This window comes from Oreochromis aureus, linkage group 23, assembly GCF_013358895.1.
Source record: "Oreochromis aureus strain Israel breed Guangdong linkage group 23, ZZ_aureus, whole genome shotgun sequence".
Classification (NCBI taxonomy): Eukaryota; Metazoa; Chordata; class Actinopteri; order Cichliformes; family Cichlidae; genus Oreochromis; species Oreochromis aureus.
Window position 1 is genome coordinate 27905130 of NC_052963.1, and position 27918 is coordinate 27933047.

General features: G+C 38.8%; 1 protein-coding gene across 1 annotated transcript; it reads right to left on the reverse strand.

Annotated features, from left to right (window-relative positions):
• Window positions 1–4038: 4038 nt before the first annotated feature.
• LOC116327369 (hydroperoxide isomerase ALOXE3-like) lies at window positions 4039–20276 on the reverse strand. Its single transcript, XM_031748944.2, has 16 exons — window positions 20211–20276; window positions 19937–20109; window positions 18405–18609; window positions 16959–17043; window positions 16307–16420; window positions 15720–15820; window positions 15059–15225; window positions 14738–14881; window positions 11326–11529; window positions 11046–11132; window positions 10794–10963; window positions 10235–10356; window positions 10055–10155; window positions 7903–8073; window positions 7519–7744; window positions 4039–4271 (listed from the first exon to the last, which is right to left on the reverse strand). Exons 2-15 carry the CDS (start codon window positions 20081–20083, stop codon window positions 7565–7567), a joined length of 1998 nt encoding a protein of 665 aa, XP_031604804.2. The 5' UTR covers window positions 20084–20109; window positions 20211–20276; the 3' UTR covers window positions 4039–4271; window positions 7519–7564.
• Between the last annotated feature and the right edge of the window lie 7642 nt (window positions 20277–27918).

Here is a 27918-nt window from a genome sequence, read left to right on the forward strand (position 1 = left end):
CACCGCTCCAGCAACAGAAAGTGTGCACAGTTGTTACTGTTTTTACGAAACGCCATCGGTGCTGCAGTTCTGCTTATTGCGGTCAGCTTACTGAGAACACATTTCAGCGAAAAAGGTGAAATGAAATCTGCGAGCGAGCGGGCTGGGGGTGCTGATGCAATAAAAAGACATTCAGAAAGCTGGAACTGTCTAACTCTGTTACGACTCACTCGCAAACGTTCCAAACACCCGTGCCAAATCTTCCAACTCATGCGCAAGAGTTGTGCTCTCCTATCCACTACTCCGCACACTAAGCCTATTTCCCTAAAATATAAACCGATTTTCACCATTTCACGTTTTAGTGTGGAAGCAGGCTTTACGTTTATGAGCTAGAAATAAACCTGCTCTATATTTTAATGGGAAAGGGAAAAAAATGTGGGGGGTTAATATATATATAAATATATATAATATATATGAATAGTTTTTGCTGTCCGTCACTTAAAATGATTATTGGCCAAACTTTAAAGAATAGTTTAAGAAAACGGTGGAATCAAAACAACACACCAAGCTCTCTGTGTTGGGATCTGGTTCGTTACCGATGAGACTAATGTTTAATGTTAAATGTTTAATGTGAAACTTACCTTGAGAGCTGAGCCTGAGGACTCCCGTGAGTCGTGTCACCTCGCTGCCCCGCGAAGTTCTTCTCCACTCGTGACATCTGTCCCGCTGAAGTCTGACATATTCTCAGTTTAGAACAATAACCGGGTCCCCTTTTGACAGAGAGTGCTTCTGCCGACACAGCGCTCTGAAGAATGAGGAGGAGGAGGTGGAGGGGGAGGCGGGAGTGACTCACCCTGCATCTAGTGACACCGAGGAGCCGGACTCCAGGTTTAGAGATTAGAGGCTCTTTGAGCTGAACGTCCCCATAAGAGAGCTTTGTTCATGGCTGAATAATTCCGAGTTAATCTCACCTGCAGGGAACAAAGAGCACGGTGGTAATGCATTGTTTGAAAATTCTGTGAAGCTCTACAATTTTTTTTCAGACTTTCGCTCCGTTTTCTTGGCCAGCACAAATTTAAAAGTGATTTTTTTGTCTCCATCTAATGGACAACCGGAGCGACTACACACAGAGAAGCAGACTTCATGTCTGAGGAGAGAAGCGAACTTCACGTCATTACAGTTTTTTCTGATTGCTTAAGCACATTTTTTGTAACTATTGGCTATTTTTGCAAAACTCTACACACAAATAAGAAAACCTGTCACCCAATTATCAAAACATTGTAGTTCTCTTGCAAAAGCGAACACAGCTAGATTAACTCTTCACACCTTCGTAAAAATGGTGTTTTCGTATCAAACAGTACACACAAGCCATCATCTACTAAACACACAATGCGCCAACTACACACTGATGGTATGAATACAAAACACATCTGACTTTTGCTTTCTCTGTGCACAAGGTAGGCCATGTCAGTTTGAGCTCATACTTTTGTCATAGATCCGTAAGCATAGAGGGATCCAAACTTCTGGTACTGGTGTTTATTCACACACATCAAAACAAACACAAGTGTTTATTTCCAAGTATAGGACTATTTGCAATCACCATATTGACTATATGGGTTTCTTGGTCTGCAGTGAACATGCTTCCTCTGCCCCAGCATCTGGTCGTCTAGCAATTCTGTAAAGTAACAATTTCAGTATTTTTACATCTATGGTATTTTTGTGTTTCTCATTAGAATATGGCAGTGCTACAAGTCTTAGTGCAAAGTGACTGTACTAACCGATTCTGATTTCGAAATGTCCTTATGATGCTTGCTACAGTGCAGCAGCTCGAGTTAGGCTGAACCCGTTGGCCAGCTTCCCTCAGGGTCACTCCATGGTTGATTACATGGTCCACTATTGTAGCTCTGATGTCATCAGCAATTCTATTTCTTACTCTTCCTACCCTTCCTCTCCCCCCTCCTCGTCCTCCTTTCCCCCCTCCTCATCCTCCTCTTGCGCCTCCTTCTCCTTGTTGTCCTCTTCGTCCTACTTCTTCCCCTCCACGTCCTCTTCCTCGGCCTCCTCTACTTCTCACTCTTCCTGCTCCCTCCATTGTACTCCACACACAGAGCTTACCTGTAGCTTTTTCATAGTGCTTAGGCTGATTGCAAAGTGAACTAATTATCTAAAAAAGTTTTCACATGTGAAAGTGTGCCAGACAGTTGGCAAAATAGCGTAAATAATGGCCATAAATGTGTATAGTTTTGCTAGGAGTGTGTTGGAAATTTGGTAATTGAGTGTAAGCAGTGAGTTGTGTTTAAAGTTCTGCAAAAAGAGTGTTGTGCAGTGAGTTGTGTCTACAGTTTTGCAAAGTGTGTGTTACAAAATGGCAAACTGAGTGCAAAGCAGTGTTTGTGCTTTTAGTTTTGCAAACTCAGTGAGTGGTTTTGCTATAAGTATTAATAGTTTTAGAAATTGTGCTATAAGAATCACAGTTAGGGTTTAAGCATTCAGAAAAAACTGTAAACATACATAATATGTATGTTTAGGCAGCAAACCTCCATACAAAACCCCAAAATATAAAAAAAAGATATAAAACGTTCTTTATTCTCAGCAGTTATTGTCTGAGTAAAATAGCAGTTTCTTCCTTCTTCAGTTATAGTCACAACATTAAAACTTGAAAAAACACAATGTAATACATTATGAGCACCATACATAACAAGGAAAACCAAAGGCCTTCATTTCTTTTAGGCCTCCAAGGTCATTCAGCCTTCAACCATACCAACAAGCCTGACTTTTAACTCCTTGGAAAATACAGCACTGGGCAATTCAGCCGTGTGAAACATAAGAAGGACAAAAGAAATTCAATAAAAATGTGATTCTAACTGACAAACTTCAATAACTACCTCATGATTTCTTTGGTGAATCTACACTCGCTGGATAATTTATTAGGTTCAGGCACCCAGACAAGAACTGTTTTTATTTTTGATGGCTGAGGTTCAAGAAGCTGCTGGAAACATTCCTCAGGGACTTTGGTTCATGTTATTATGACAGCATCAGACAGCTGCTTCCTGATTGTGGGTCCCGTCCTGCTCAGCTGGGCCAAGATCAGCGGCTTAACCTGAAGAAATTCGCAACCAGGACACGGCACATGAAGGGAAGGTCAGCAACAGCACCGTGGCCTTCACATGATGCTCGACTAGTGCTGAACCTGAAACACTCAATCCAGCCTCTCTGGCATCAAACCAAATCACAGCAAGTAACACTTAATCTGTTCCTAATAAAATGGCTGCTTAAACTGAGTGCACATCTCTACCTAGTGGGGAGCTACAGTTTTGACATTTAACTCACTGTGAACTCTTTTCTCAGAGTGCTCTTCACATGTTGCATAACTGAAGAGGAGGGGAAAAGTTTTTGTCCTTCATCCCTCTGACAATCAGACTGCTTTAAAAACAGTTAAGGAAGAAATTCATTTTCCTCCTTCTGCCTGTTTCTGCACTTATGTTAATGTCACATAAACACACAAATGAATCCAGCTTAAAAATGCAGATAATAAAAAAGTTGTTCATCAGCTCAGAAACCCTCTGCTGATGTTTCACTTTCCCAATCTTGCTTCATGTGTTCGGCTTCTAATGTGAACTCTACTGAAGAGCATCGAAACAGATGAGAAACAGTCATCTGCTTTTATGCTTTGTTCATTGTTATTCCTGCAGCTCTTTGTGGGGCCCAGGAAGGGAATTATGTTTAGGTGCTGTCCTAAAACCTTTTATTCAGACACATTTATGTCTCAGTCCCACAGCTGGCATGATAATGTCAGACTTCAAATACAGATAGAATTTCCCAGCAGTCAAAGGCCCAGAGATTAATAGTAGCAGCTGTTGTTCTTGGCTGCCCCAACATAAGAATGGGTGGGGTTTTATTTATTTATTTATTTATTTTTAAAACAGTGTGATCTGTTTCCAACGCGGAATGTAATTTCTTGGAAATTAAAACAGAATGGACCTCAACTGTCCAGTTTGAATATTTTAATCCCATGTGATCAAAGTACACATGTAACGGAAACAAATGATTTACCCCAAATAGAAAGTGAAAGATATAAAGACATGAGTTTATCAGATTGTCACGGTCTGGGTGGCAGACCATGGGGATGTGGGGAAGTAGGACCCAAAATGCAGGACTCTTGTGATGAAAAAGTGTCTTAAAGGCAAACAATAAATCCCCGTAAACTCCCGCTTCGTGTCCCTGCGCCCGTGCTCTGTGCTCCGTGTCTCCGTTCCCTGTGTACAATCCGTTCGCTGCTTCCTCGTTTCCTCCTGGGAAACACACACAAAGGCAATACTTTCACACAGCGGCACACTAGCACTTACTTCACACAGTTGCTTAGAAACTGACGGGAAGTCACGCAACAATCCAGCATCCTGTTCAGTTGCAGGTGTGTGATCCTCGACCTTGGGTGTGGCCAGCCTTTCAACGGGAACAACCCTCCCTCCAGGCCTGGTGTGCCAGGAAAACCAGGACACTACACACACACACACACACACACACACACACACACACACACACACACACACACACACACACACACACACACACACCAGTCAGTACACAGGAAAACAAGGGACAGCAGCACCAAACACACACCATCAAACATTAACAAGTCCATAGACTGCTCATGAACCCTGGGTCGCTCAGAGCCGGGTCCCTGACACAAATGAATCGGGGATTCACTGACAACATGCTGTCTCTGTGTGATGTATCAGGAAGTCAAGGATAGTGGATACACCGGATGGAAGAAGGATAGGGAGAGGCTGGTGTGGCAGAGGAGGATGTCGGGGAGAGTGTGAGACTGAGGCAGATGATCCTCTGTGGTGAACCCTAAAGGGAGCAGCTCAAAGGAGAAGTTGTTTATCATTTTACACCTCATTGAACTGCATATACATTTCTAAAGTTTTAATGAGTTTCATTTCCTTTTATAGTGTGTAGCCTTTACATATTTGTATACTTCATATTTTCTGATATCTGTATGTCATATATTTATAGCACACTATTGTATTCTTAGTTCTTGCCACACACTATCAATGAGTGAAAAATATGTTGATCCTGTGTATGTCCAGGCAGATCTGACATAAAGCTGACTTTTGACTTAAAGTTTAACACTTAAAGAGTTGGGTTCAGTTATATTCCCCAACTTTTCTTTCTTTTTATTTTTGCTGTTGAGTAATCCCATTTTAATATTAATTTTATACTGTTGCTGACTCATCCATTGCATATTATGGAGATAGCCAAAGATGGTCTGCTATGAAATGGGACAAGCTGGAACCCGTGTGTGCTTATTTTAATAAACAAACTTAGATTATCAACATACAATGATGGCTTCTGTCTTATAAAGATGATCCAAAGAATATGTGCCCCAGTTTAGGTGACTGAAATTCCAGGATTTTATTTGGATTTTATTTAGCATCAGTTAGCATGTATGTTCCCATACAGTCTGTGGATGCAGCTGATAGCTCATAACTTAGCACTCAACTGTCTTTTCCAGGTATGCTCACCTCAGGCTCCATGAAACCAACATGGTGATGGTCATAAATGTGACATAAAATAAGGAGTTAAAAAATGATTGGGGTAAAGTATACACATCCATCTTTTATATGCTGCCTGTCAGCTCAGATGGAGATGAAGCTATAAGCATTTATTTGATATAACCTCAATAATCAGCTGTGTAAAAAAGCATAATGGATCCAGTCATAACTGAAGTCACACAGATTAATTGAGTTTAATGTTTTAAACATGTGATCACAACACGGTAGTTACACAGTATTTTGTCATCACTTATCACACAGTTCCTAAGATGATTAAACTGTATTAATCTGAAACTGCATATGTAATTGTCTCATTGTCTGTCTCTAGGTTTGTCAAATCTCCTTTAAAACAGAATGCATCCTTATCTTCATTTCTTCACTTCTTATTTAAAGGGATGTAAATGTTTTATATGGAATCATTTTTGTTAGTTTTTTTTTTTTTTAATCAGAATTTGAGGTAGGGGAAACTCAGTGATCAGTAACTGCTGCAGACATGCAGTACACACTGGAATAAGAAAAAAATACAGATCAAATCATTCATATATTGAGACAAAAGACTACAAAGAACCCCCTCTTCATAAAAACTTTCTGACTTAACATTCATTCTTATAGTTGCACTGGTTGTTATAATCACTGATAAGCTATTAAGCAGTTTAAAGATTATGATGTGAAACAAACAGTGTTGGGGAGAAACGGAATACATGTACCACCGTTACGTATTTAAAATACAAAATATGAGTAACTGTATTCCGTTATAGTTACCGTTTAAAAAGGTGGTATTCAGAATACAGCTACTTTGCTGAAATAAAGGGATTACACGGCGGTACTTTCCTTTTTCATATGTTCGGCTATGCCCTTTGCTATTTTTGGTTTCCACGCCTCAAACAAATCATGCATTAAGAGGCTCTAATGCCTGTGTCTCAATCTCGCGGCCCATGTCACCCCTACTTGCGGCTGCATAATTACATGAAGAAATATTTTAAAAAATTATTCACAAAAATGATTTAATATAAAGGCAATAGGCAGAGTGTTACAGGCATAGCCCTAAAGAATGTAAGTAAGTAAGTAAAGTTAATTTATTAAGCGCTTTTCATAGACAGGTAGTCACAAAGCGCTGTACACAAAGATTAAAATAAACAGTATGATAAATAGCAAAATGCACAATATACGCAATATAATAAATAATGTAGCTTCATGGGCAGTGTAGTCCGTGCTGCAGGGAGAATGGACTGTCATACCGTTATGTGTCTGTGAGCGAGGGAGGGAGAAAAAGGAAAAGTACGAGTTGTCACCGAGCAGAAGCGGGAGATGGAAGCATGTAAATATAATAATAACCACTGCAGCCAAAAAGAGTGCCTGACGAGCCCAGTTCTAAGTAAGCTATTAAGACTCGGCTGTACACTTTTTTTTGTGTTTTTCTCCGAAACAATAAATTCAGTTGGAGCAGCCTTTCAACGCCTCTCTCTGTCTCTCGCTAGCAAAGTTGACCCAGACAACAAAGTAAAGCTAGTTTTCAGCTACGAGCCGCCACAGAACCCGACATATTAGCCAGATGTCCCTTTACTACGGTTCGGAGCCGTGAACCTGTTCTATATACGCGCAGAATAGTTTTCGATACGAGAGCGCTGCAAAAAGTGCGGACTTACCTAATGTCAACCTACTGTTACTTATTTTATATTAAGATTTAAAAATCTAGTCGGTATTGGTATGGCGAGTAACCTTCAGTAAAAGTCATAATTCACACAGCAATAGTACATTCATGTAGTTGTAAAAAGCATGATAATATATTAAGTATTCCAAAGTATTCAGAATACTTTACTCTCATTGAGTAACGTAACGGAATATGTTACAAAATACATTTTGGGTCATGTATTCTGTAATCTGTAGTGGAATACATTTTAAAAGTAACCTTCCCAACACTGGAAACAAAAGCTAAATCAGTAGAAACAGTTCAAATCTGAACACACTCTCTTCCTCCTACCCCGTTATATTAATATGAAGCTGAAGGAGAAGATGCATTTCAGTATTCAAATGGACACACTGTTTTCGACCACCTCTGGATCCAGGTATGTGTATGGCAGGTCCAAACTTGAGTTTCTGGCTTTGATGTCTGCACTCAGCTTTTTGAGCTCTTCTTGGAATTCTTTTATCTTCAGGAGAGGAAACCTTTCAGTGAAATGTTTCTCTGGGTACTGGCCAAGAAAAATCTGTTGACATCAATATGAAATCAATGGGAGATTGTGTTTTGGTTTCACTGTCACGCCAATCAAATATGTAACTCTAGTAACATTTTAATGTATTTTACATAAAATAAACATAAATGTAATGACATACATTTTTCATATGGTCTTTGGTGAGTACTTACACTATCAGAGGACTGCTTGCTGAGTAGCCATACGGTGGCCATGGCATGCACTGTTGTGTTAACACTGGGAAATGTCTCCAGTATTGTTTTCTCAGTTGTTGTCCCCTTTTCTTTTGGTGGGGCAAGTTCCATGGTAGTAGGACTGTTGGGCATCCAGCCACCAAAGTCATACTGCATTGGAGAAGTAACGGATACATCATTTATAGGATTTGAAGGATAGTTTTTAAGTCTGATGGCATTAACCATTGGATCCCAATGTACCAGATAGTCCCCAAATATAAGAGGTTGTTTTCTGAGGTGTTTAACATCTAGGTTCATCCATCAAGTCTAACATCCTGGTATCCATGAGGTTTAGCCAAGTTAAACATTAGCAGGTAGTTAGGTAGCAAGAGCCCATCTAAAGATGTGGCACCATGCTCTGACTGACTAAAAACTAAATAGCAGCCATGTTTAGTAAAGTCATGCTACTTAACCAATAATGATTTGCTACCTGGTGGCTAGCTACAGAGCTATGGTTAGGCTAATATAAACACATAAGGCACAGGGAAGATGAATGTGCAAAAAGTCTTACTGGGATACCACAGAATTGTATCATGACGGTGGAAGACCCACGAGCTATGTTGCTTTTGTTTTTGATGGAGCAATGTCTGAACTATAGGTCATGTGGAGGGGAAGCTGGCCAAACAAATGAATTTATGAACAAGGCAGATAAATACAAAATACTAGACTGGGTAGGCAATGAGAAAGATGATCCTGTTAAGTTGCTGGTTAAATGTGATAATTAGATCAGCCAAAGAAAAAAATAAGAGAATGACTTGCTTTAGGGTGTGCAACAAGCTTAGGACTGCTGGGTGAGGACTGGTACACCCTGTCTCAGGGAAGAATCTCTGAGCCCTAACCAACTAGATGAGGCAGAATTGTTGTTTTTACACAAGCTCAATAATAAGTTCATATAATAACTGTTAAACCAGTTCCCAAACTCTGAAAAGTATATTTAGAATTGGTGGCTAGCTTTTAAGTTAGTCAGCTCAAGTTAACCCATTGTTTGCCATATAATTTCAAACACTACAATGTTTCAGTGGTTAGGTCTTTTAGTGTGGAGAAGGTGAGTGCAATATATAATGACATCTTGTTTCTGAGTCATGGCAGACAGAAGATGCTGAAAATTGATCACATTTCAGATAGATAGATAAACAGAGTTAGTTAAACTACAGACATGTCTTGAAAACCTGTACTTAGGACTGCTGGGTGAGGAGTGGTACACCCAGCCTCAGGTGAGAAACTGTAATTAGATTACAGTTGCAATTGTATAGTTACTTGCATTACAAAAATGCAATGCTGCAATGGGCAGCATTCATTTTAAGAAAAGTAATAATTAATGTGTAATACATTACTTCTTTTGAGTAAGGACCCCAACACTGGTGTTTAACATACAATATAAAGCACCTTGAGGTGAGAGTTATGATTCTGCCCTTTATGAATACTATTGAAATAAACTGAAAAACATTTAAAATCCACTGCATGATTTTCTATGAACTTTAAGGTTTATTAATATTTTGGAAGTTAAATTATGAACTACTTGAATGACCTTATGATTTAAAATGTGAGCTGTGGCCTACAAAAGGTGTGGGGGGTGGCTGTAGCTCAGGAGGTAGAGCAGGTCATTTACTGATTGGAAGGTTGATGCCAAATAACCGTGACATGCAGACTAGGGGGAGCAAGGGATCTAAGATATTAACCCCAAGTTGCTCTCCGATGCATCCATCTGAGAATGAATGAATGAATTGGTGAATGTGGCATGCTGTAGAGAGTGCTTTGAGTACTCTGGAAGAGTAGAAAAGCATATAAGAATCAGTCCATTTACCATTTACAAAAATGGTCATGAGTGTAGTACACAAATGAGTGGACAATAAATGGGATTCCAGTTGGAAATAGCTGTACTTACTTGCTGCTTCCATGTTCACAAGGCAAAGTGCAATTGTGATCATAGAATACATTAAGTATTATATTAGCTGTTGATGGAGTTGTATAAATTCTTTCGCAAACCTCAAAAGTTAGTGGAGTTTACCTATCCAAAAGTGATGCATGGAGGACAGAGAAAATCTGACCAGTACACCATCACTGATAATCAGGATAAATTAAAATGCTTCACCTGTCCAGAGTTTACAGCTGAGTGCTGGGCAGAGCAAGTGAAGATCACCATGGTGACAAACTTGACCATCTCATCCACAGTGGTGAATTTCTGTGGAATTCCTGAAAATATGAAAGAATAAGTTATGAATAATGTCAATATTAAATATAATATAATATACAATGAAAACATTATCAGCACCTGTGCTTTCCTGTGAAAGGAATCCATACTGAAAAATTTCTTTAATCCAGTTCTGCAGTTCTGTATCTTCCTGGACCTCAGCATCAGTCTTGTAGTAGAAGGCAAGTGTTGACTTCACAAACCTTTGATGAAATTGAGACACATTCAAATATGTTCCTAGTTTCATTGTAGGTTTCTAAACACATTTCTAAAAAGCTATTATGCATAACAGATGATTATCAAATAATGACATGCAAAACATCCCTGGTTGAATTCTAAGCTTATAAACACATTAACAGATTAAGTTCACAAATTGTCTGAAGCTCATTTGAACTTGATAATTACAATATTTTCTCCTCTGATTGATATTACTTCCCACCCCTGACACTGAGTACTATACTGAGGAAAAATAATGACTGGGAAGCCATCGGGAATAATTTTCATTTGTTTTGGCATCCATCTCAAAGTGCAATACCTCATTTACCAGGGTGTGAAGCATGGTCTTGGAATGAACTTCAAAATAAATGAAAGTTATTCTATAATTATATGTATGTTGGGTCAGACAAAGTAGTGATAGAACCTGCTGATGATTTCCCAAAGCTGGAGTCCATCATCCCTGTAGTAGAAGTTTGGCACATCTTTCAGTCCACGTTCCGCAATATCATCTGGGATACAGAGGGAGCTGTAGGTCAGTGTGGACAGTGATCTTCTCAGGATTGTGAGGGCACCCTCTCCACCAGAAGATGTAAACTAGAGAACAGTCAAATCTCAGTGACAAAAAAATACATGCTGGTCAAAAAAAACATTTGTTTGTCTTTTCTTCTGTTTATACCTTAGCAAAAGTTCCACCTTTAGATATTAGGAGCATCCGAGCTAAGAAGTTGATGTTCAAAGTGTAGCGAGTGTGAGGTATGAGAAGCTGAGGGAAACAGAGAAATTCATTAGTAAGAAAACTACTTTTTCCTTTCTTCTGTGATTTTTTTATATTCACAAGTTTAATTCTGTGTTTCACTGCTGTATAACAAATAAGAAAGTAAAAGACTAACATCACGGTCGCAGGTTTTGTTGCTTTGCACACCATTTAGTGGTGTGTAATATCTTAGCTTTCGTACCTTGTACAGTGGATGCACCATGGGCAGGTTGCGCAGCAGTGACACTGCAAAAACCTCAGCCAGCAGGTGAGTGCGCAGCAGGTGAGCATTTAGCTCATACAGGTTGAAGTTTGCACTTCTCACAAACATCTTGGCAATCAACCAGTCATACTCAGAATCACTAGGATAAAAGATTGGGTTGTCCTCTTTTGGTTTCTGCTTCAGCTGCAGGAGAAGAAATACATGTGTTTTTCTTTTTTGTACTAGCTTTTTTTTATTCAATACTAAGCATCAAACACTTTTGTTAGATGTTGCTTGTGTAGAATATGTGTCATGTGTAACTAAACCCAAGGAGCAGACCAACTTAAATGCACAGTGCAGTGAAAAGCTTTTTTTACAGTTAAAATCTAAAGTAAAGGCACAAAAAGGAAACACACTGAGGATCTCAGACGATCTAGGGAGAGAGAGACACGGTAATTAGTGACTGGAAGGCACATGACTAGGAAAAGATCTGGATAATGAAAGAACAAATTTATAGTTACTTGTCAAACTATTACAAAGTCTTGGGTGGGGAGTTTGAGGACAGCTGGCTGAGGCAGAGAGGAACAAAGGTGAGAGATGTGGTGTGCGAGAGGCATGGCACCCCCATGCCTCTCACCAGGTAAGCAGCAAAGGGCCCTATTTGGGGATGGTGGACTGAAAACAGTGTGACAAGCAAAACATGCTGATCAAAAACCCTCAACTTCGTGATCAGTAAAGCAAACCAGGAGTATTCCAAAACAATGGGAGAGCTGGGAGAGGAGAAAACCAAGACCTGAATCCAATAAACTTGATTATCAGACAAAATAAGGTAGACAGGTTACGTTGGATGAGTGAGGAGTAACTGGCCGTTGAGGACAGTTACTTCCACAAGAGCCTCCAGTGGCCGGACCTCAGTACCGAGTTGTTTCACAAGCTAATTGTCAATTAAACTCTGCTCAGCACCAGAGTTCAAAAGCACTTGTACAGAAAGACTGCCAGTGGATAGTTGCATGGGGGACCTTCGAGTCCAGAAGACACCACTTACCAGTACCCCCACATTTACAGATTGGCACTTTCTTTTGGTTGAACCACGCAGGCGGCCAAGAAAAGGCCCACAGACCTATGTGCAGAGTCACTCCACAAACCTCTACCAGTGGTCCTTTGATGCAACCTAGCTGCATCAGCTCCCACGCAACTAGCTAATAGACTATGTGCACGTTAGCATATGCTACTTCTGGTGCGGAAACTCCTGTGGGGAGCTTTGTTTCCGGTGTCCTATTCACGCCTTGTTTACGGTCCAAAACAAGTTAAGCAAATGAATGACTCAAGCGGCGATTTACATTTCTATAGATCTCTTGGGCATTTACCCAATATATCTGTAAATGATGTTCATCGACTTGTCGATATTTTTTCCCACGCGCCTCAGAGCAAAAGAGAAAAGGGATTCAAATGTTATATTTCTCAGTATCTGTAAACAGCGGTCCCTCGTTTATCGCGGGTGTTATGTTCTAAAAATAACCAGCGATAGGTGAAATCAAGTAGCCAATTTTATTTTTTGACGGTGCAAAACGTTTCGTCGACATCGTGGACATACAGTACTGCACTTCAGAGTCACACTGCTAGCGATCGATGCAGCGATTCTGTACTGTACAGGAGAGATGTCACGGAGGAGATCGTCTACAGCGATCAGGACGCAGGACACAATGTGATGTAAAAAAAAGCATGCAAACTTGCACTAAAAAATCTGCTAAACAGCGAGGTGAAAGGTGAACCGCGTTATAGCGAGGGACCACTGTAATTTTGAAGGTAAGTCACAACGTACCCTTCATAAATACTAATGTATAGAAACCCTTACCAGCAATCATTCATTTTTTGTGTGGCTTTTTTTACGGTTTGTTAATACGCTGTGTAGGTGTGTACTTGACAAGCTGATATCGACATAATGGGGGAAACATCTGGTTTGACTATTCTTCACCTGTAGTTTGAATGCTGAACATTTGCCTGTTTAAATCATAAGACCAGTCACTATACAGAGATGTGCTTCTGAATGTGGATGATGTGTCTTCTGATTTTGTAATGCAGTTCTGCTTGTGTTGAGTGATATAAACAACTGATTGATCTAAACTCTTTAAACATCACAATTGATCATTAGATTTTTTTATGACACAACAGTGGTGAGTGTTCCCACCTTCTGCTCTTTGTAACTTAACGCGATCTTTCCGTTTTTGAGTTTTGGACATGATTTTGGAGTATATCTTCGCAGTAGCGATTGACGGCAAAGTAAAGCTACCGGAAATGTACAACCCTACATCCGGTCTCAAACCAGGAAGTTAGCATTTTCTCGTGCACAGGGTCTATAGCTAAATCCTAAAAGCTAAATTCACAAGATTCTCAAAACTCTGGTTCATCCTGTGAGGCTAACTTGTCCATCATGCATTCATGAAGGCAGAAAGGTAAAAGAAGATAGGATTCAGCCCATCTTAAAGCGTGGTCCCTAAGGGAACTAATTATTAGTGGACGCCCTGGGAGAGCTTTTAAACATCAACAAATATTGCAGAAGAAATCCTCCAGACGCTGAACTTCAACAGGTAACACACTGATGAGCAGTCAGACTGCAGCCTCCATTTCTGCCTGGTCTTGTTGAAATAGTAGAATCACTGTTGTGATTGCTTTGAAGTTTCTTTGTGCTGTTTTTCAAAAAGCTGTTGGCTTTTTGTTCATAGCTAAATATTAAGAGAAAGACCATATGTGACTCCTCATAGGTATTTGTGTAGGTGTATGGGATTGCAACTTCAGGTTTATATTGTTAAATGATATTCCTGAGACAGTGTGTTTCAGGTGGCAATTGGAGCAGTTCTTTGTGGCGAAAAGTAAAATTAACATAAAAAGTAGTAAGACAAATTCTTTTTTTTTTCCTGGGAGTACTTAACTGATGTACTGTGTTACATTTAAGAAAATATTTCTGTGTAATGTGTATAACAAACCTTAACACAAACATTTGACACACAACATGCAATTAATTTGAACAAATGCACTGTCCTTGATATGCTGCTTAGAGAGTAATGACTCTCAAAGCGGAGCCAATCAGAACTCATTGATAATCAATAAGAGAACTGATAAGGAATTGAATCCATGAAGGATAGTGATAATGGAATCTGAATCGCTAAATTCTTATTAATTCCCAACCCTAGCTAAAGCTACTGAGAACTCTTTTCTGGCACACACATTGGCAACAGGAAAAGGAATTGACTTAGTAAGAACTAATCTCTATGCAGAAGGAAAAACACAAACTAAGTCCATATATAACAGAAGCACATTGTATAAAGCAGTTTGAGTGCTCAGGTAGACTAGAAAAGTGCTATATAGGAGCCAGTTCATTTATATGTTATTGGTGTTTGTGTTCTAAGCTCACCTGAATAGCAACTGGCACTAAGTGATCAGCATTGTTTTTCCAGAGTAGGACAAGGGGGGCCGTCAAGAACTGTTTGTTCCCATTGATGGTGTTTGACTCCACTCCATCCAAAAGCTTGTAGTCACACAGGAAGATGTTACCCTTCTGTTTGAAATTTCAGAAGGAATGACAAATTATTTGACCCCATGCATTTAGTCTGGGTATTACAACTGCAAAGTAAAATTTGCCAACACAAATACCTCACCAACATGCAAGAAAGAGCAACCAGATTTCAGTCAATTTAATTTAATGGAAATTTAAATAAATAAAAAACAAACAAACCTCTATTTCTTCTGCCAAATTATGCTGACCATCAGGGAAAACCATTTTATCCGTTACAGGTAAGTTACTAGGCAGTTGTGTACAGCGTTGGATCAACATGGGATTGGTACCATTTAGAAACTGATAGCCAAAGAACGTATCTTCCTTCCAGTGGTTACAGACGTATTCTATAAATAATACATAATTTTACTTCAATGTGTTTAAAATGCTGAAGTTTACAATTCTTCACAGCCACTGTTAATATCATAACATTTGACTGCAGGCAAAACAGGAAAATAAAAATGATCATGTCATGGACATAAATGCCAGTCAGAGTCCTAATAATATGACATATTCTATGGTCCTTTGATTACTGCTAACATTTATATCTACATGTGGGGAAATACAGGTATTTTCCTCACATATTTTTGTTGCTATAGAACAATTACCCTAATGCCCAAAATCTAATATTTAAAAAAAGCCTCTGAGTTCTTATTGTTTTATCTAAAGCTCAAATCCTTTTACACTCTATGACACTGGAAGTTTGTTTTTCAGAAAAAGGGAATTTCACTCTGTCCCTGAATAAAAACCAAGTGTCCCTGACTAGATCATTATTTTTTCAGTTGTACTTTAATATGTGCTATTATGCACTATACAATATGGTCTAATGATTGCTCATTACCTGATACTTGAGTTTTGTGGACATTTAATAGCTGCTTAATATCCTCCATACAAGTAAACTTGTTAGACTGAAGTATTCCCATCAGTCCCAGCCTTCCCAGTCTAGAAAATAAAGTCACAGTACATTTTTTCAAAAGATTGAAATGCACACACACACACACACACACACACACACACACACACACACACACACAACCCCGTTCAGCTATCTTAGTGAGGACCCTCATTGACATAATGGTTTCCCTAGCCCCTTACCCTAAACCTAACCATTAAAAATGAATGCCTAACCCTAACCCTTACCCTAAACCTAACCATAACCTAATTGTAACCCTGACACTAAAACCATGTTTTGAGCCTCAAAAATGGCTTTAAATGCCTTCAAAAATGTGAGGACCGGGTTGTGTGTCCTCACAAGTGACTGCTGGTTCTCACAAGTATAGTAGAATGCAGATTTCGGTCCTCACAAAGATAGCTAGACAAGAACACACACACACACACACACACACACACACACACACACACTCTCTCTCTCTCTCTCTCTCTCTCTCTCTCTCTCTCGTTATCTTTAATATGACATGAGGAGTTCACCCTGTGGCTCCAATGTAGACCATCTCTGCAGTCTTAGTCAAAGAGAATCGGATGTCATAGGGGAGTGATAAAAGACTGTCTGCCTTCAGGTGGGAGATTCCCTGCTTGTCCCAGCTGGAACAAAAGACAAAAAAAACAAACATATACAACTTAAAAAAATAAAACAAAGTGTAGTGGTATGGGATTTAGAATATAGAAAACAAATGTCCTTGCTGATTAAACGTATATACACACAAGTCTATGCTTAGACCATGCACATGAAAGTTTAACCAACAAATCTGTCATTCATCAGTGTTACCTTGTCTGGATTTGTTTGTACCCTACAAACAAATTAGATCTCAAGGTATTATATTCCTTCTGGCTAACATGGTCAAATTTCATCCAAACCCAAATAATCCCTCCATCAATCCCTCTGATCCCGACCATACTATTTCTTCCCCCATTTATACATACAATGAAAAATAAAAACCTATTTAATACTCCAACAAGTTGAACAAGACACACATTATAGATTTTAAAAAAATTCTAGCAGATATCATGTGGTGGTTAAATCATCTTGCTATATCATAAATATACCTACAACTGATCGAGCCAGAGGTGGAGAAAGATTTCAGGCCTTCATTTAGTTGGTTCTCATGCGCTCATCTCTTACCTGTAGACTTCCTGTCGTTCCAGAAGCTCCTGCTGCCGACTGTAGTGACCAAGAAGTCTGTGCTTGTCTTCAATTACTGTGAGCGCTAGAAAGAACACACACACACAACAAGGTATAAACTCTTCTTAAACACAGAATGGTTTGAATTGGTCTTCCTGCTTGGTCTGTTTCATCAGTTCTGGTTACCAGTTGCTGATGTTGCTGCTTAACTGGTTTTCATTGTGTTGTTTGTTTTGTTTTAATTAACTCCAGATGTTTCTAGTCAGAGTTGATGATAAATTATAACATGATATATTATTTCCATTATTCCCACAATCTTGCACTGCAGTGTTATTTAGTTTTCAACTCCAACTGCTCTCAAGTTTAACACTGCACAGTAGAAGAAGGAATTTCTAGAACACTGCCTCAATTTAGATTTCCAACTCAAAAATAAAGACATAAAGACCTGGATGACCTCTAATTTCCTGCTTCTTAATTCAGATAAAACTGAGGTTATTGTACTCGGCCCTACAAATCAAAGAAATATGGTATCTAAGCAGATAGCTATTCTGGATGGCATTACCATGGCCTCCAATAACACTCTGAGGAACCTTGGAGTCATTTTTAACCAGGATGTCCTTCAATGCACATATTAAACAAATATGTAGGACTGCTTTCTTCCATTTGTGCAATATCTCTAAAATTAGAAACATCCTATCACAGAGTATGGATTATAGATTTATTACTTCCAGGCTGGACTACTGTAATTCATTATTATCTGGATGTCCTAAAAACTCCCTGAAAAGCCTTCAGTTAATCCAAAATGCTGCAGCAAGAGTGCTGACAGGGACTAGAAAGAGAGAGCATATTTCTCTTATATTGACTTCCCTTCATTGGCTTCCTGTTAAATCCAGAACTGAATTCAAAATCCTGCTCCTCACATACAAGGTCTTAAATAATCAGGCCCCAGCTTATCTTAATGACCTTGTAGTACCATATCACCCCATTAGAGCACTTCAACAATCAAACAAGTGCTGCTAATTGACAAAAGTTGCAGTGAATTTTCCACTGTCAGACATTTGTGACAGTTGGCATGTTTGGACTGTATATGGACTTTGTGTAGTGCAGTATAGTGGAGTGTGTACTCAGTTTGTGTGTGTGTGTGTGTGTGTGTGTGTGTGTGTGTGTGTGTGTGTGTGTGTGTGTGTGTGTGTGTGTTGGCGTGTTGAAACAATGAGGAATCTCCTGAATGTCACAGATGTCGGACAAAAAGCTACCAAAGGTAGACTGGAATGCAAATGCTGTCTCCAGGTGGAAAACGGCGCTTGCTGTTGATGTGGCCATTTGTCTTGTGGTGGACAGTAACTATTCTTTCAAGCATTTTCTCTCATGTTTATGATGTCTTCTAAATGAATAGCTTTATAGTGTTTTGCTTTTAATTTATTAATTTCTAACATTTCCACAAACCTGCCCCCTCTCTGAAGGACTGCACCTTGCTGTCAGTGATCCAGCGGTAGACAGGAAAGCTGTATTTCCCTCCCTCAGGAGACGTCACATCCACCTTAGCAGGATACCAAGCCTTGTTTGGGACAAGCGTCTGATTCTCTTTTTCTAGCTCTATCAGTGCTAGATGTCCAAGGGATTTTTGGCAGGACACGATAAAATGTGACACCTGGAGTAGAAGTAGTGTAGGAGACCTTAGAAACAGGTGAATACCTTTGAAAAATGTACATTAGGTCAGCATGTATCTAACTGACAATTGTATTTATTCACATGTCATTAACTTCTAGTAATCACAGTGCAGTTACTAAATAGGCAAAATTAAAAAGCACATTTCAGTTTCTGAATATTTAATGTTATAAATAAGTATATACTCTCATATAATCTGGCACAAATTTAAACATGCAGCTGGATTTAGCTTTGTTTCGAATTTTTTTATCTGATTAGTAAGGAGGGCCTCCATCCTACTTTGAAAAGTGCAACCCTTGTTTCTAACAACATGGCCAAATGTATTAAAAACCCCAAAATGTGAGTACCCACAGTTGAGGCTGTGCACTACAGCCTTTTAAGGTGGCTGTAATTAAACCACTACTTACGGAGCTCTTACTTGATCCAGAAGTCTTAGCTGATCATGAGCTGATTTCTAACCTTGTTGTGTTTATACATCACTATTGCATGTCAGGTTTTGTCTGTAAAGGTTCTCAGTCATCCAGGTCATCGTAGTCAAAGGAGTTTGCAAAGAAAAGCGTCTGGACTTCTTTAAGTTGCTTGAAGACGTTTCACCTCTCATCCGAGAAGCTTCTTCAGTTCTAAGGTCAAATGGCCGAGAGTCCCAGATTTAAACCCAGTGGGAGTATCCCCCGAAAGAGGGACAAAGGACCCCCTGGTGATCCTCTAATCACATGCGCCCAGGTGTGAAAGCGGGTGTGGGACCTAATCAGCCAGGGTTTCGGGTGAGCCCATTGTGAAACCTGGCCCCACCTTGTCATGTGAATTCCTGAGGTCAGATGGCCCAGGATGTGAGTGGGCGTTAAGGCGTCTGGGGAGGGAACTCAAAACTGGATTATAGATGGCAGACAGTTGGTGTCGTAAACCACCGCCTCTGTTCAAAGATGGTCGCTCACAGTGGACATAGATGGCCTCTTTCACTCCTCTTTCAAACCATCTGTCCTCTCTGTCCAAAATGTGAACATTGGCATCCTCGAAAGGTTTTGTCAGGTTTTGTCTTCTGTCCCACAGTTTGTGTTTCATCCAGTTTCCCTATACTCTCTTTTCTTACGTCCAAGCAGTCAGGGCAGATGGCTGCCTCTCCCTGAACCTGGTTCTGTTGGAAGTCTTCTTACTTTTATAAGGGAGTTGATTTCCTACTGCCTTTATATTACTCACAGTGGATTGTCTGTCTGTTGGGGTTTTCAACCTTACAGTAGAAACCACCCCGAGGTGACTGTTATTAAGAATTGAGTTTGTATAAATAAAATTTAAATGAATATCATACTTACTGCTCCCCTGTAGAAAGATGGCACACAGCTCCACAGGTGTGTGCGTTCACTCTCTCCATCTGTGCCGACTAACTTAATGTAGATTTTGTTAAAAGTGGAGGCACTTGACACGTTGCCAGTGAAAACGATCACCTCATAATCGCCCATTCTTACTCTTGAAAGAAGAAAAAATCCTGATGGGGAGAGAATTACAGTAACCAAAAGATGAGATGAGAAGTCATTTCAGTTTTCTCATTTATCTACATCAGTTGCAGTCCAGAGTTAGCTATCTTACCTCCACTAGTGACACCAAGATGTTACTCTGAAGAAGTTCCTTGTTGATCTAACAACTCAAAACCGATATCTCTTTTTATACAGGACTTGTGGGAGTGTCCTTTAAGGTGCAGCTGTCAGCAATGTTCAACCTTTTCAGTGTCTTGAAGCTTGATGCTCAATCATCCAGGAAAGTAAGTCCTAAAAGGTTGATTCTTGCCGTCACTACACAGAATAAGTGCTAATCCATTGATGCATCGTGAGGGACATTAATGTATTAATGACATTAATGACATTAATCATATTAATGTACAGAATTCACCTGCCTGCTGCTACTACTGCACATTCACCCAATGTATATACTATGTATATATATATATATATATATATATATATATATATATATATTTATTCCTCTACCCCCTTTTTTTTGCACATGTCGAGGGCGTGTCAGGATACATTTCACTGTGTGTTATACTTGTATAACTATGGATGTGACAAATAAAGAAGCTTGAACCTGAACCAAGGATATACACAATATCAATATATATCTGCACTGCTTTTTGAAGTGTTTCATTGTGTTTGCTGGTACAGATTTTGGTCAATGTTCATCTTTCAGTACAGGTGTGACTTAGCATCAGCTGCATGTTACCAAAAGCAAGCTGAGCAAGTTATCAATAAAGGTTAAAAATAACAGAATCTCATCAGAAATCAGGATCAGTGCTGCTGCATTTTAATGCTTTTATTGCAAATAAAAATTAAATACAAGTAAAAAATTTTTTTTTTAAAACCCAAGTGATTAAAAGCAAAGCATTTTAGCAGCTATTAACGCTTCTTTCATTCAAAAGATGAGCCATGAAACATGAAATCTCTTTCCTGCTCAGCCAGTTGGGTCAGCAAAATACCTTTCAATCTATCAGCAGCGTCCCTTTTTGACTGTTAGTGATGATACACTTCCTTAAACTTGTTGTGAAAGATCAGAGTTCAATAAACAGGTTAGGCACTTGCATTTGACTTACGGGTCTAATTTCACTTTCAATTTTACTGCTATCATTGGATTTCTCTTTCTAAAGTAATTGAAGATTCTACTTTTATTTAAAAAAATGTTATTTTAGAAATAAGATGAGATTGTCAGAAAGTTCAATGATCATTCCAGTTTTAAAAAATTTCTATTTTCTCAAAATGATTTCATGGTTTAAGCTTTACAGGACCAGGTTAAGATGACAACTATCTTTCAGAACACATAAAGCAGTATGAATTAATTAAATTACAAAAATGATAAAGGAGGAACAAGGAAAAGATACGACAGAAGTTAACAGGGAGAGATGTTATGAGGAAACTGTCATTCATTGAGTGTTCAGACGTTTCTCAGTTCCTGGAGCTTTTACTCAATCAAGGAATGGATGACTTAAATTAATTTGTCAGTAACGTATTAAAATACAGTGTATATTTCTCTACTGTAGCACATCTCCAGCCAAACAGATCATGTCTCCATGTCTGCCAAGAAATAGCAATGATTATGATCTTTACCTAACCCTAACCTGGTAGTTTTCTCTAATCATTATCAAAGAATGCATTTTATATTGATAACTTATAAGACAACAATACAAATGAAGTGTAAAAATCTGTTAAAAATTGTGTTTCTGATGTTAGCAGCTAAATGTTTCACACCACCTAGTCCTTCAACTTCCAAATCCAGACTTTTTTCCTTTTTTCCTTTTCAATATAAATTAAAATGTGCACTTATGCATTTGCGATAAATTAAAAAAAAATGTCAGTCTGACCTAAATGACCTTCATTTGTGCTGATGATTGCTTGTTGTATGTCCTGCTTGATCTTTGGAGTCAGTAACTTAGACTATATTATGAGACAGTTTGGTGTTACATTTGCTTGCAGAATTACAAAAAATGTTTAAACTTTTTCTGATATGGTAGTACAATTCATCACACTGGCAATCAATTGTGATAACAACCGACAGTTGTATAATTACATAAGGAACTAACAAGAAGCAGGTGAAACCCCATAAAACCATGAAGAAGAAAAGAGGAAACGATAAACAATAAAACAAAAAGAAACAAGGAAATTTAGTAAATGCACTATACTCCAAACAAGTAACTGATAAGTAATTACTTATTCAAACAGGAGGTTCTCTTTAAACCGGAGAAGTTATGAGGAAACTGTCATTCATCCAGCGTTGTGGAAAGAACAAGCTTATGTTTTAGATTGCTGTTGTTTCCTTAGTGGGCTCCTCGTTTCTCTCTCAGGAGAACTTCCTACTACCATTCATGCTGCTCATAAACCTTTCCTATTATTATAAACTTAGCAGCTATAAATATATATTTTTTAAAGTTTCCAGTCAGATTGAATTTATACCTGACAGGACATGTCATGGTCTCCCAGTCCTCATGTTCTGTCTCTATCACTCTGTCTCTCTTTGATGTCAAATCTTTGCACTACATGTGGTATGCAAGCTCAGGTGAAGCTTAGACATTCTGTTATTTAGCCTCTACATCAATGAGTGTGTCATGGCAATAATATGCAAATGTATGTATGATACCATAATGTATACACTTCACTAGCTGGGCCCACGTCCTCATTTGAGGTTTGACAGTGTTTTAGTAGATAAAGTTGAATTGCTTGGGCATGAATTGAGCCGCAGTTTAGGGAAGGCCTGGAAGGGGACTGGCAGTGGATCCCAGGCCTGGCAGATCCCCATGTGCTAAATAGAAGTGAAGAAGTTAAAGAATTAAAAAGGGAGGGAGGGTGGGGCACGTAAATGAGAACAAACAGCTTGTAGAACTGGGGGAACCTATATAGATGAGAACCGGAATGAGCGTGTTTGGAGGCGTGGTGTCACTCCTGAAATTCAGATACTTTATCTTCAATTTAAAAAAAAGAAATGGAGTGAAGAACATAGTAATGTTAGCAATGGGAAGATTCATGAGGTGGCTTAATCAGTCATGTCTTACTCTTGATATAAGACTAAAAGTATGTTCTTCTGAAAAACAAAATAACCTGTTAGAGCAGACATTTTCATTGAGGCTGAGATGACTTAAATTGTAAGGTGAGCTTAAAAAAATCTATATGATTCTCTATTCATCACCATCAGAGGCTGCCTCCCCATGGATACTGCCTTCATACATGGCATAATTCAGTCCCATGTTGGGGACAAACTGGAGATACAGTCACTAAACCACTGGAGTCTTTTTATAAACAAACTTTAAGAAATGCTGGACAAAAAGTAAAAGACATAAAGTAAGAGACGGAACAAGAGAATATAAAAATTAGCACTAGTACTAATGGCCATGTTAAAGAAGGCGGGGAGAGTTTGTGCTCTTGGAATCGAGCGATTTTAATGTTATGTATTAGTTAGTCTTGAGTTCAGTATTTTCTAGAGTCTCTTAGTTTTCATTGTTTATATTTCTAGTTCTTGAGTGATTATGTTTTTGATTATGTTCTCCTTTTGTGTTCAGTCTGTATAGTCTTGTCTCTGTTCTGCCGTCAGTGTCCCCATGTTTGTTTACCTTTGTTCCCCCAGTCATGTCTCCATGTCCGCCTGGTCTCTCTGTGTTCTGCCTTCATGACTATCTGTCTGGTTTCTGTGTCTTGTCAAGTTATAACGTCTGTAGTCCTGTCCCTGTGTTTATCCCCTCCTATACTCCTCCACAGTACTCAGTACACAGTTTTATGTTAATTCTCCATCAACTACTAAGGAATTACAGTTATTTTTATCCACAGTCACCCATTTACAGACATTCAAAATTAATTGGAAAAATTAACATAATAGCGAACATGAAGACTCTTTATTATTTGAATAAAAAAACACTTTAGAGTCAGAATTTTTCCGCAAGAACTTTATTGGATCCCTTTTGAGTTGCTGCCCGTTTGTGGGTCTATCTACCTTCAGGTTTGTATTTAATCATGGGAAAGCTGCTCTTTTGGGTTAAGATCAGTTGGCTGATTTGACCATGTAAGAATATGCTTTTTCTTTACCTTAAAAACTCTTGAGTTACTTTTGCAGGATGTTTTGAGTCATTATCTGTTTGCACTGTTAAGCAAAGTCTAATCAGTTTTGCAGCATTTGTTTGAGTCCGATGAGAGGGTATAGCACTGTACACTTCAGAATTCATCCTGCTACTTCTATCAGCAATCATATTATCAGTAACAACCCCAGTGACCCAGTTTCAATGGCAGCCACATTTCCAAATTCAACAATGCATTTGGGAACGGATAAATAACAGGGATAGCAATTCAGAACCGGTTACTGAAGAGCATGTGTAAAATATATTTTAGATGAAATATGTATTTTACATTAAGTATATAAAATATGTGGCAAAAGCTGAGAACTTGCACAGTTTTCTCACTCAAAAACTGATAAATAATCCAGTATGGGAAATAACTCCCATGCAAACCAATGATGTTTAACCAAAACATGATTACATATAATTAAATTCCTATTTATATAATTAAAAAAAACAAACCAAGCACAAAGTGCTAGGCCTTATTCATCAATTGGTGGAACACAAACTGGGAAGGAGTTATTTTCTATTAGTATATACTGTATGTGCTGTCAGACAAAGTTATGATATAACCTGTGGATGATGTCCCAAAGCTTGGGTCCATCATCTCTGTAGTAGAAGTTTGGTACATCTTTCAATCCATGCTCTTCAATATCGTCTGGGATACAGAGAATAGAATAGAATAGAATAGAATAGAATAGAATAGAATAGAATTCAACTTTATTGTCATTGCACATGCACAGGTACAGGGCAACGAAATGCAGTTTGCATCCATCCAGAAGTGCTTTAGCCGTGTGTCAGGAGTTTTCCTGTATTGCAACCCAGGTTGGAATAAAAGCGCTCAGACAGGTTACCGGTAACCTGTCTGAGCGTTTTATTCCAACCCTGCTGCAACACAGGAAAACTCCTGACATTTCTTGGTCGCCGAGCGGATGGGACACAGCACTTTTGTGTGACCCCACAGGAAACCTCATCGAGTCCTGACGTCGTGAGAAGCCCGCGCTGAAGTCTGTCGACAGCTCCTGTCCAGGTACAGGATAAAGACCAGAAGCGTGAATTCGGGTTCTGGCCAGCGTTCTTATAAGTGGTCCACGGCGGTGGGGGTCGATGAGGTAGACCTGAGAGACCGGCAGCAACCAGGTGAATATTAACACTCAGACACCTCGCGTAAAACGTTTAGGCTCGCCCAGAGGGGCTGGTAGCATTTTAAAATAAAATAGAGCTCGTCTGGGACTGGTAGCTCCCCCGTAGTGGGTAAAATAGGCTCGCCCAGAGGGGCTGGTAGCATTTTAAAATAAAATAGAGCTCGTCTGGGACTGGCAGCTCCCCCGTAGTGGGTAAAGGTAGCGCGCGTATAAAAGTACTGTTTTGTCTTACTATTGTTTTATTTTTGTTGGTGGAATAAGTTGATTTTACAGCACAATAAGGAGGCTGAACTATTCCACTGTTTTGTTTGCTGTTAGCTACCCAAGTACTGGTGAAAAGAGAGAAACAGGTCGTGTTTCATCACGTAAAGATGACACCGCTTTCAAGAATAGCTTGAAAGTAGAAGGCCGTGTCAACTACCTCTCTCGATTCTCGTGCCAGAGAAGGTGCCGCAGTTGTGTAGTTGTAAAGTATTAAAATTAAAAGGATTAAAATGGGTAATGAAGCTTCAAAACTCACTGCTGATGAGCAGTGGTTAGAAAAGAAATGTCCAGGGGCCGGACAAATTAGTGCATATAGATGGAGAAATCCAAAGAAAACCTAAATGTCCCACGTGGGAGGGAAAATGCATTGACTAAATTATAAGAATCCCTCCAAGGAGAAATAAATACTGAAAAGGAAGCTAAAAAGAAAACAAAGAGTACACAAGAGCTGTAATATTTTAAAGCATGGAAAGTGGAATGAAGCGGAATAAACAAAAGGTTAAATTAAGGTTAACTTAAAGTAGAGCTTATCTAGTGATAAGCATGATAATAGGAGAGGTTAACAACCTGTAAACTGGTATTAACAATGAAACATAGTTGGCATGACGACCGTGCCTAGAATGAATAGAATGCATGAAACCAGATAATTCACACAAAATATATCAAATAAAAAAGAGAGATGCATAAGGTATATTAAGGCTGTGTCATTGTTCAGCCAAGGAAAATGTCTCCAGCTTGGGAAGGTGTGAAGCTGCAGATTCACACAGACCCGTGATGGATACATAATAAAATATAAGCTAATATACTATTGTATATTAGTAGTAAAGTAGTAAAGTAGTGTATTGTAATATACTATTGCTGTTATAAAAAAGGAAAAACAATACTATGATAACATTAACAATGACATACTATTAATAAGAAGGGGCACCTCAGTCAGTTATGATGTGAGGTGGAAGATTGTTAAAAGTAGTCTGAGTCAAGCTTAAGGTTTGCTCAAACTCAGTACAATGATATATGAGATGAAGAAAATAAGGAAATAACTACACTAATCAGGTGCATAGAGACACTTGACCTGCTTGTAAACCTGTCATCTTACATGAGACTTTGTTAAGATGAAGACCTATACTAACAACTAATGAGAAGCTGAATTAAATATGTGGACACTACCAAGCTAATGAGGAGCGGTGACGCGCATGGAGATGCTGGTTTTGCTCACTACAATTGTATAAATAGAGTTTGAATTCATTACTGTGGATGTACAGTGAGTGACCTCTATATATCTTGAAAAGCATATCTGAAATACTCGTATGAAAGCATATTTTGAGTGATTCTAACTGTGTGAATGCTGTGAGTAGTAGGTTTTGAGTGATTGGGTGTGATTTGTACAAAAATAATAAAATATAAGTAATAATAACACTACAAAGGTTCATAGTGGAGTGAGTGAACGAGTGGAAGTGTGTGTGATGATTCCTGATGTCTGAAAGAGCTCAATTTAAAAGTGTGTGTGAAATAAAGGTGTATTGTTTTTAGATCAAGATTTAGTAGAATTAAAGAGGGTTTATAGACTATGAATACAATTTGTTTTATTTTTTGTTTGTTTGCTTAGTGAGTCTGGAAAACAAATTTGTGATCATACTTGTGGATCACAGTGACATATCATGATTAGGCACATGATTTAACAATGACGAGTTTTAGAGCTGTGAGCTATGAGCTATAGGCAATGCAAAGTTTTTCCTAACTTAAAAGTTTGAAATATGTAAGATGTATGAATTCTTTGAGAAATAGGAATTGCCTAAAATGCCTTAAGTCAAAATGTAGTGTTGCATTTACAAAGAAGAAAGCGGAAGAAGCATTCAGTAACTTAAGAATAGCCTAGGACGAAACTGTGTAGGCTATGCAGTAACCACAGCAGATAGAGTTGTAGAAGCGAAACCGTTGACATCCTCACACACGCAGGCCAAGATATAAATATATACACTGACAGACAGTATGTTTTTTCAGCTGTGCAACACTTTGAGATCTTCTAAAGACACTGTTGGAAGTGTTTATATTGCCAAAACAGTTCAAAGGTCACTGAAGGCAATAACTTTGCAGACCAAAGCCGCAAAAGCAGCAGCACAACAATTGTAGACACATTAATGTCTGACTCCTCAATGCAAATACCACTTGATGTGCTTATAAACGAACAGAAAGTTGCACCAACTACAGAACAAAAGAGGTGGTTAAAAGGTGGAGCACAGCCAGAAAATGATTTGATGACTTGTAATAGCAAACCAATACTACCAAAGTACACATATCAGCA

Coding starts and splice junctions, on each gene's coding strand:
- LOC116327369 (XM_031748944.2), bottom strand. CDS start 20,083: ATGGGCGATTATGAGGTGATCGTTTTCACTGGCAACGTGTCAAGTGCC. Junction 17,044..18,404: donor GTCCTTCAGAGAGGGGGCAG/GTTTGTGGAAAT, acceptor TGTTCTTTCTAG/CGCTCACAGTAATTGAAGAC. Junction 8,074..10,054: donor CAGCTGTAAACTCTGGACAG/GTGAAGCATTTT, acceptor TCTCCAATGCAG/TATGACTTTGGTGGCTGGAT.